Source organism: Limulus polyphemus, unplaced genomic scaffold, assembly GCF_000517525.1.
Source record: "Limulus polyphemus unplaced genomic scaffold, Limulus_polyphemus-2.1.2 Scaffold3847, whole genome shotgun sequence".
NCBI classification, from domain to species: Eukaryota; Metazoa; Arthropoda; class Merostomata; order Xiphosura; family Limulidae; genus Limulus; species Limulus polyphemus.
This window is the reverse complement of record NW_013669457.1, coordinates 95,359-105,998: the sequence shown is the minus strand read 5'-3', so window position 1 is coordinate 105,998 and position 10,640 is coordinate 95,359. Positions and strand designations below refer to the sequence as shown.

General features: G+C 28.9%; 1 protein-coding gene across 4 annotated transcripts in view; it reads right to left on the bottom strand.

The window, feature by feature from the left end:
- Nucleotides 1–377: 377 nt before the first annotated feature.
- Nucleotides 378–10,640, bottom strand: part of LOC106470153 (stromal interaction molecule homolog) — a 45,135-nt gene continuing 34,872 nt past the window's right edge. For all 4 annotated transcript variants that reach the window (XM_022398733.1, XM_022398734.1, XM_022398731.1 and 1 more), the window contains 8 exons: nt 9,510–9,681; nt 8,247–8,337; nt 7,525–7,758; nt 6,558–6,658; nt 5,935–6,086; nt 5,293–5,379; nt 3,502–3,811; nt 378–3,069 (listed from right to left, as the gene is read on the bottom strand). In XM_022398733.1, coding sequence (XP_022254441.1) covers nt 2,664–3,069; nt 3,502–3,811; nt 5,293–5,379; nt 5,935–6,086; nt 6,558–6,658; nt 7,525–7,758; nt 8,247–8,337; nt 9,510–9,681 — 1,553 coding nt within the window. In that variant the 3' untranslated portion in view covers nt 378–2,663. The remainder of the gene's footprint in view (nt 3,070–3,501; nt 3,812–5,292; nt 5,380–5,934; nt 6,087–6,557; nt 6,659–7,524; nt 7,759–8,246; nt 8,338–9,509; nt 9,682–10,640) is intronic.

Here is a 10,640-nt window from a genome sequence, read left to right as displayed (position 1 = left end):
TAATTAACACACGGAGACGTAAACAATATATATATATATTACATAATAAACACGAGTGACTTTTGCTGTTAAAAACAACTTAAACATTTTTTCAACCACAATAGATAGTGCTACAATACATTATTATTGATGATTTTCACCTTTGGTAAGAGATTTCTTTAAATTTCAAACATTTATGACGCAGCAAATACTGTTTGTTTCTGTGTAAACTAGATTAAGTTAGTGTACTGTAACGATCATAAATTATTTTTGTCATTATACACAAGAATTAGATTTAAAATTTTTATTAACATAACCATTTATTTTACAGGAGACTATTTCTTCGTGCACTTAATGGGAGGGGGGGGGGCAATGTTCTTTGTGTCCAGGGTCTCAAGATTTAAAATGTCTTTCATAATTGCCACAAATACAGATGCATGCGCATCACTGAACAGTTAAAGAGCGTGTCAGTCTTTCACACTGCACTACTGTTCAAACTAAACAGAACTTAAACTATTAATTCGATGAACATAAAGGTCACGTAAGTAATAAAGATATGCTAATTTATCCACTTGCTGAACACACTGTTAAAACAAGACATTTGATATAATGGCATGAAACAATAATTCTCAAATGAGCCTAATACTCAAAGTGAATTGAATATCAGAGAATCAACAGAAAATTCGTGTTGTACATGAAATAATTCTTTGCTAAATAGAGATGAAAGGTTAGCTTATGCTAATGCATAGCTTTGGAAATAAATATTGATTTCTTATGTATAATATTCATGTTAACTTTAAATTGTACAATGAGTTAAACCTTGTCCTTATAAAGTGATGTGCTTGTTATGTGTTTTTACTTCTGATGATGGCAGCATAAAGCTACTGAAACACGTAGTCTTTTAATGTTGCCTTTCAACCAAGTAAAGTTTTTATTGTACATTTCAAACATAATTTTGTTACAAGTTACAGCTTTTACAGTAAGGGGGATTTGTTTTTAGAACAGGTATGACGTTTCGATCACTTGTGGGATCATTTCTCAAGTAGTACACAAGTTTTAACGGTAAAGATTTTAATATTTAAATCAACAATGAGACTATAATTTCAAACATTGTTCCTGTTTTTAATTTTAAATATCATTATTCTATCATATCTGCTTTAATGAGTTGCAGGGTACCTTGAAACTCGTTCTTTCAGGCAAATTTGCCATTAGTTAAAAACTTTATTATAACCTTTAATTTTATTTCTAATCTCTAGCGATGAGAGCCATTAATTATATTTACAACTTATAGTAAATTTCCAAACGGTATTACTTATACCTGGTAGGAAAGATTATTTGGGTGAAAACTTTTTATTTGTTTCATGTTGGTTTGTTTGTTTGTAATTAAGCACAAAGCTACACAATGGGCTATCTGTGCTCTGCCCACCACAGGTATTGAAACCCAGATTCTAGCATTGTAAGTCCACAGACATACTGCTGTGTATTTCATGTTGGAACACTGGATGTTGCTTGCAGGAACACTAGACAATTCCTGAAGTATCAGTTTGAAGGATATTTATTATTAGACATTTGTACGTGCATTCAGGAAAATTCCCAAATGAGAAACAATTAATTAAACCCTTTAAAATTAACCCTTGACTAGTTAGTTTAGCATTTAAAAGATTTTACATGGGTATTGCCGTAGTTTTATTTCCTTACATGAAAACATTGGTTAGTGGAAGTTTTAGTGACACTTCCATATTTTTACTATCAATCATGTGCTTGAATGTTAATTTCCGAAAAAAGTGTATTGCAATTATTTAATTCGCATTATTTTAACTTATTAAATTACGTACCAGTCATAAAGTTCTGCTTGTTTTACATTAGCTAAGTTTCTTGCCTCTAATCAGATATGACATTTTTAAAGTTGCATTCTATAACAGACAAAAAATAAACAATATTATATTGATAAATTGATTCCTGATACAAAATAAAGTACTGAAATTATACTTAATAAAAAAAAAGATCAGCAATAATTAAATAGAATGCAAGTGCATTATGTTTGACAGATATAATCAACTTCTCCAAAATACGAAGCTCATCACATACATACAAATATCAAAATTTATTGAATTCCATGCAACCATATAAAAATTATTTTACAAGAAAAAATAAGGAATGAGCCCTATAAATGTGAAAAATAATATATTTTTATAAAATCATTCTGTAGGTTATGTCAGAAGAGCCCAAGACAAAATAAGTAACCAAAATTCTCTTAACTTCTCATCTTCTTCTATAACTGTACTTTAGACAAATCACAAAAATAAACTGGAAAATAAAAGCCTTCCACAAACCAACAGTTCAAATGATAATAATCTATAATATTTATGTCTTAATTTCAGTTTCACCATTGATAAAAACATATATATATAAAAAAAAGCCTCATTACTCATAGTAATTAACTTTTCACTTTCACACGCACCAATAATGAGTGAATAAGAGTAGAAAACTATCACTGAGAAACATTAGTATATTGTTTATAACATTACTTAAAACAAAAATTGTTTCTGATTTCTAGGTAAAGTTCTCTGAAATTTTGGATGTCCATGGATATATTTGAAGGGTACAGTACAGGAATTGTTTGTTTTTTTCTCCAGCCTAGAGAGATTTTATCAAGCAATAAAGTCTAGGAAATGTGGCATTAATTACAAAGCTTTTGATTTCTTCTTGATTAGTTCAGTTAGAAAGGACTTCTTTCTTCTCCTTTTCAACTCACATTCTCCAGTAACTGAATTAGAATCTGTGGAGTTTTCTTGATCTGCTGTGACAGTATTTGTTATATTTCTTTTAAAGATAGTTTTCAATGCTCCAGATTTTTTTCGTCTGCCAAGAGAACCTTGATTGGTTAGATCACTTGTATTATGTGGCATGAAATTTGAAGGAAGCGTATTATATTCACGTTCTTTAATGCCAGATTCTGAGACAGTGTGTCTATGCAAACTTTGAGAAGCCTCAAGGGAAGAAAGAAAATGAGCATCATGACTGGCACTCTTCACCATCCTCCTTGGCAACTTCTTTACTGGAGTTGAAGAGAACTTAATATCCTGTGAACTACATATAAAAGATCAAAATAAAAATAAAATTTTAAGGGAAAATTTTCGATAAAATAACTGCATTGCTTTCACAAGAACTTTAAAAACTAATATACCTAACTTAAAAAAATCTTTTATCAAAACCATGTACTAATTAAGTACAAAACAAACTATTTTTCATTTCAGTTAAATTCAAAGTAACAGGAGATATAAATAGTTTAAAACAAAGTACATGAATAATATAAAATTCTGTATTTCTTTTTTCAGATGGTTGCATGAATCTGCTTTCTTTAACAAATTACAATCATAACTATCAAAAAACAGAACTGATAATGTATTAGAAAGAGGTGCATATATTTCATCATAATCTATTTTAGGTAAGGCAATGAAATAAAATTTAAATACAAAAAAATATTTATAATAATTTACTCTAAAAGATTTTCACTCTTACCTATCTCCGATAATAAAGTTAGGTTTTCGATATTCACCAGAGCCAGTAGAAAGAGCAACATTACTGTCTAATGATTCAACATCTTCTTCATAGTTCTTTTCATCTTCTTGCTCCGATGGAGAATCTTGCTGATGCAGTGCAGCATCAGAATCATCAATGGCTGATGTAGTGGGTACTGCTAAAGACAAGGAGTAAGAGGGGGATTTGCTAAGATCTGTAGATTTTGCTTCAGTAAATGCACTATCTTTTTGAGTATTATATCCAAACAAAGGTTGTGGAAATGGTTGAATGGGGCCTGCGAGGACAGAACCTATGTGAAAGAAACGATTTTTTGAAGAACATAAAAAATATAACAATAAATTCATTACAAGAACTCTTATGCAGTTTACAACAGTGTTTTTTACAGATATTTAAAGTTAAGTAAAGGTTTTAATGCTTCCTGATGGAGCACACTCGTTTCATTCTTATTGTAGGAAGATCCACCTTTTGATCAAAATTGGGTTATTAGGTTTCTTCAAGTATTTTTTGTTTTTGTTAAGTATGATGAATTTATTAATATTAATATTATTAACAACAGAAAATTTACTATTATTAAGAATGTGGCATCCACAACTGTTCAGGAAGCCTGAAGGCAATTTTCTTTAATATATTATTGCACACAGACCATTTCACTCTAACTTAATCAGAGTAGCATTTATTAACAAATAAATAATACCTTTTAAATTATTCACTTACAAGTATCAACTATGCAGTTAAATCAGTTCTTAGGTAGAAGTCTCAAGTTCAAATGCCAGTCGAGTGTGAATTTTATGTTGTTTTTTATTATTATATTTAAAACAAGCTCTTTAAGTATTTTGACAAGCACGAACACATTTGTAGACTAAATCAGAGATAATAACATGTTGCACAATAAACATGTTTGTATGTGTCAAAAACAACTTAAATATCTTTTCAACCCAAAAGATGGTGCTACAATAAAAAAAATAATTATTTTTGATGTTTATTTCCTTAGGGAAGAGATTTTTAAACATTTAGTTAAAAAAATGAGAAACATTTTTTCTGAAAAATTATACCTTTGTGAATTTACCCTTTATCATAAAATTCATTGCCTTTGCAATTACAATTAATTGCAGGGTCAGACATTTGACAATGTGGGAACATTTTTTTAGAACCAGTTTTTTCATATGGTTCAATCCATTTGGCTTAATCAAGAAAAAGATTTGAACATAATCTAAACATAAATCAAAATTCTAATCAAGGACCACTTGCAGGTGATGACGAAATAAACACGAAAAATGTTTTTGTGAAATACTGGAAAAAGGATAAATATTCTTTATAGATATATTGTTACTATAATATTATGAAATTTTAGAAAATATGTTCATAAAACATTTATTTAGATTTAATTTTCAGAAGTAAAAATATTGAGCATTTACAGTCATATGACAGGCAGTAACCTAGTGTATGTATGTGTGTGTGTGTGTGTGTGTATATATATATAGTTCACATTATTCACCTTTCTAGTACACTGTTGATGTTGCTTAGTATTGTTATAATTATTCCTGAATACTGACAACTTTGTGCCCAGAAACTGTACATGTTGTTTAATAGAACATTTATTTTCTATTCTGGAATACACTTAAGCTCTGTAGTGAAATCTGATGAAGGGCAGTAGCCAAACTGTTATATGAATTATAACATAACTCAAATGTTTGTTTCAATTCTCTTTTGTTTGTATGTGTATCTTTCATTACAGAATTGTGCAAAAGTTCAGCTCATCAGTACACTAACCTGCACCAAGTCCAGCATTACCATATACAGGTGTGTTATTGTCTTCTAACAGCATTGCTTCACTGCTACCACGTGGTAGACTACCTTCTACACACAGAAACATATTACTTTAGATGATAGTTTGCCAGATTTTAACTAAAAATTATAGAAAGTGACACACTCAAGTAACACTTACATAAAACATACAAAATTTTTATTATAAAATACTTTTAACAGATGATATCTAGTAACTCCTACTGTGTGTAAACTAGATTCAACAAAATCCTTTGGTGATAGATACATAATGAGTTATATTTGAAAGGGTAAAATATAAAGTCCTCTCTAGCATGCAACCCCTACATGGATTAAATAAATCAAAAAAGGACAGAAGGTGTTATACACATACTTTTCATTGAAATACCTGAAAATAAAATGTGACATTTTATCTAAAAGTTAACCTAAGTGCAAGTTTTAGAGAAGAACTTTACAAAAACAAAACACAGAGAACATAAACAGGACAAAATATCTCAAGTATTAGCTTTATGATTATGTACAAAATGACTTCTATTCTAAAATCATTGTTTCTATAGAAATACTAATAGTAAAAATATAATTTGTCCTTGCTACAAATCTAAAGATAACAAAACAAAGACAAATAACTACCTGAAGAGTTACTGGGTGTTCCTCCTAACAACAATGCTTCCAGATGTCTTAGTCCTGGGTTACATACAACAGAAAAGTTACAAAGGAGTTCAATTTGTTTCCAACGGTGAATTCGTTCCTGAAGGTCTTGAGTTACTTCAGAAAGAGCTGATCTAGGCAAAAAATCAGAAAACTAAAAAATGATTTTTCATATTAGTGGCATTTAATAAGACATTAATAACACCAGATATTACAAGTTATAATAACGATTTTAACAACATTAATAGCACCAGACAGTTTGATATGAATTGCATTCATGATTTATTTAAATATTTAGAGCACAAGAGAATTTAGTATGAATTACAACAATTTAAGAAACATTAATAATATCAAACAATAAAATACAAAATTAGTAAAAGATTTAACAAGCATTATATAATAACAATAAATAATTTAATATAAATTTAATTAATGATTCAATAAATACCGATATAAAATAGCTAGTATGAACATATATAATATCATCTGCATCACACAGTAAACTTGTATATTGATTTACCAAGCATCAATATAACCACAATGTTACCATGACTTTAAGTGACTTATTAAACACTCCATTGATAAGGCTGTTAACACAAACTTACTTTGCTTGAAGAATCTTGCTATCTACGTCATCAATGGAACTTCCATGAGCAATCCTAAATGTTCCCATAAAAGTTGATCTTTTCCGTCTCAATTTTTCACACTGGTGAGAGATAAAAGGGGCACAAAGCTAAAATCTAGTTATTCTATGTCACAATGAAAGAGCTGATAAATAGTATTAATGATACGTGTGTGTAAACTAAAATTTTTAAATCTTTAAGTTCATTAAGTTTGTATCAGAATGTAATTGAACATTCAATTCCATCCTTAATTTCAAACTTAGTAAAGTGAGTGCATCTCTCAAATTAAAAGGAAAAATTAATAAACTGCTTTCACAAAACTACCATACATGTTTGTCGTTGTTAACAATTTAAATGTTACAGCTTTATAATAGGCTTTGGCTGACTAATGAGGAAATAAATCACTCAAGTTTTAATAATCCAAATACCAAATAAAAAAGAAAGCTTATTTGATGCAGCAAATACAAGATCAGATAGAGATGTATAAATGGTAGATATAATTTCGATTTTCTGTTACTTTCTAATTTTTTAAAATAAATAAACAATAATCTATTTATTGAATCACTGCTATATGTATGCTAACAACAGTCAAAATATTAAAATAAGAAATGTTTTTGTACATTCATTGTTGTTAACTTTTTTAGCACAAAGCTGCACAATGGGCTGCCTGCACCCTGTCCACAGTGGGGAAAGGAACCCTGGATTTTAGTGTCGTAAGTCCTAAACTTACCACTGACCCACCAGGAGACCTTTCTTTTTTTATATATTTAGTAGCAGAATTCATTCATTAAGTGATTACAGAAGTGTACTAACAAAACAAAGCTTAATATGTTGATTGATGTGAATAAGCCATAAATAAAAGATTAATAGTTAAAATATTTTATCAATTTTCATCAACGAGTTTTAATTACTGATAACAAGCTAGTTTGTTAAAATTGGGAAACATTACCCCTTCTTTAGCAGCAGAAAGTTGTTGTTCAGCTGCAGTTTTCTTGGCATTATAATGTTTTAGTTCAACCTCATGTGTTAGTTGTAGCCAGTTTTGGAGTGCTGGAGGAGGAACCCAGGCTCTTAATTCTGTGGCTTTCTTTATCCACTCTAGCTCTGCTCGTGCCTGCTCAAGTTCTTCTTCTAATTGTTGCATTCTGTTGATACCCTCATTACTGCCATTATCATCTTGTTTCTAATGAAACAAAATATTTTTATTCTGTTATTCCAGAAAAAGAAAGAAAAGTTGTGTTTCATTCATAAAAAATAAAACATTGCATGATTGTATTTTGTAATAATAATATTTAATGCATGAATTAAGTCTCAGATGAAGATGAAAGAACACTACTGCAAAACAAAAAGTCAGATAAAAAATTTTAACATTTCATCAAAAATAAATAATTATTAGAATAGAGGTATCATAATTAAAATAAAAATAACTCTGCTTATTTTTCATATTCTTAGGATTTGTTTTTCATATTTATATTAAACAGTAAAAACCCAAACAATGGTTACACTTGTAAAGCAAATGTAACCTTTTGTTGAGTATTTACATACCTCTGATTCAAAAATGGAAATAGAATAGCTAAGAAAAATGTGTAAAATATAAAAGTAAAAGCTACAGTCTAGCAAGATTTGTATCACAAATATTAGGCCTATCTAAAACTTGAATTCATTACCTACCTTTGTAGTACTAATCTCATCTTGTAATCTTTTTTCAAGGTTTTCCTTTTCAATAACAACAATTTCCTGTTCTTGGCGTGCTTTATCCAGACTGAAACAGTAAAATTTGAAATATCTGAGACATTAGATCTAAAAATTTCTGTGTAACTTAGTATTTACTTAAATCTTTTGTCATCACACAATAAGTAAAGATGTTTAAACAAAAATCTTAAATTTTCAATCCAACAAATAATGAACTAAAATTTACAGTGTTAAAATAAAATGAAGTGCAAGTGACATTTTATCACTTTTACCAAACATTATGTAATTTATTAAAAATTTATAAAAACAATGATTTTTGAGTGAAACTTTAGGAATTTTATTAAGGATTTGTAAAAATACATGAAAATTGCTCCTTTCAATCATCTTGTTTACAAAATGAAATCAATGATATATTTCAACATGCTCATAAACATTTGATGACTGAAGAGTATGATCTCTCCAATGATCATTTAGCTCCATCTCAGTCTCTCTAAAAACAATTATACTAGTCACAACACTAACAGTTTACTTGGCACATTTAGCAGTTATTGACTTGTTTTGATTTTTTTTTAAAGTAGGACTTAGCTTACAACTAGATATAAAATACATCATACAGTTTCTTAATTAACAGTCATTCCTGTTAAGATACATGATCTTAGTGTATATCATAGTATGTTGTCACAAATGTCTTCCATTTCAGAAACAAGCAAGGTCAGTCCGTAGGAGATTCACCCATTCCAAATTAGATTAGCTTATAATTTCTAATTATTCATTTATTTGTTTTTAATTCAACTTACTTCAGAAACTGATAATTATTTGCTTCAATGAAGCATTTCATTATCCAATTATATTTAGCTATAAAGAGTGCTTGGTCATTATTAATGAATCTTGCAGGATGTAATAATTTTACAAAACAACAATAACAACTCCAAGAGGTAATATGGAAATAACTTTTTGTAAAATTAAAGATACTTTCAAACCAACTTGTTATCAGGAGCACTGTCTATTAGCATTGCAGCTTAACTTTATCTAAGTAACTGCTTTAGTTGAAATTAATAGGAGGAAAAAAACACAGATTCTTAAGTAGTAGATGTTTAAAACAATATACTGATAGTAGATGAAGTTATCCTACATAAAAGTGATTCATGCCAGGTGAAACTATATTGAACGTTTTCAAATCTGATGATAAAACTTTCATATTGTTACTAAACAAAATTTTTTGTTTTATGGATTCAAACTTACTCTTCTTGTAGCCTCAGAAGAGCATTTTCAGCTTTCTGTAAACTTTCCATGTCATTCATCATCTTTTGAAGATGATTCTTGGAGTAGTTATGTTGAACAAAAGCAAACCAACAGCCACCAACAGCCACTACCAACGACAGCACCAGGAAAGTGTCTTTTACATAACTGTGGTCTACAAGATTACATTTAGATTACTTTACATATTCACTACAAATTAAACTTCAATAAATTATTGCTGTTATTGGAACTAAACCAACACTTTCAGTTCTGTAGATTTCATAACATGTTTAGATTTCATTAGTTCTTTAAGGTCATACATAAAATAAATTTTTTTAAAAATAAAGTTAAGAAAAATCCTAGGAGAATGTGGAAGAAAATGAGAATTTAACATAAAATTAAGTATTGAATTTTTATTGCATAAGTCTAAAATTGACAAATTGTACAAAATAGAAAAACTCTTTGTGATTTTCAGTTTGATCTAAAAAATTTAGAGACATAAATTTAACTTCAAATTGGTGTAACATTATCAATGGTATGAATTAGGGATCACAATAGATTTCATTACTCATTTTTACATATTTAATATCATTTCCTCTTAGAAACTTACAACCCAAAAGGATAGACCAGGGTGGCACATGAGAAAATGTTCTTGGCACGCGGCATTCATTGCAGTCCCAAGTTTTTTTTTTCCCGACCAATATATATATATAAGAATATGTATATATATGAAGGCGTATATACAGATAGACTTACAAAAGTGTTCATTTTATAATCAAAGGTTTCAGTTTAATTCATTGTGCTTTTTATTATTATTACTAGGTGTATACATTTCAAATATAACATCTAAAATTCAATTACATCACAAGTCAAAAAAGAATAAAGTATCTATTATTGGAATATGTTTTGAATATGTTGGTATTAATTGATGTATCTCTTAATGTGTTTATCTGGCAAGATATCCATATTTTGTAGGATGGTTTAGCCTGTTAATAAATCATTCTAAAGCAATGATATGTATATGATTTGAGCAGGAAGATTAATGAAAACGTTTTTAAGTTCTAACGCATTATATTACTAAAGCCACACTAAAATTTGTGTTTGATTAATTCAATCATCATCATCATCATCATC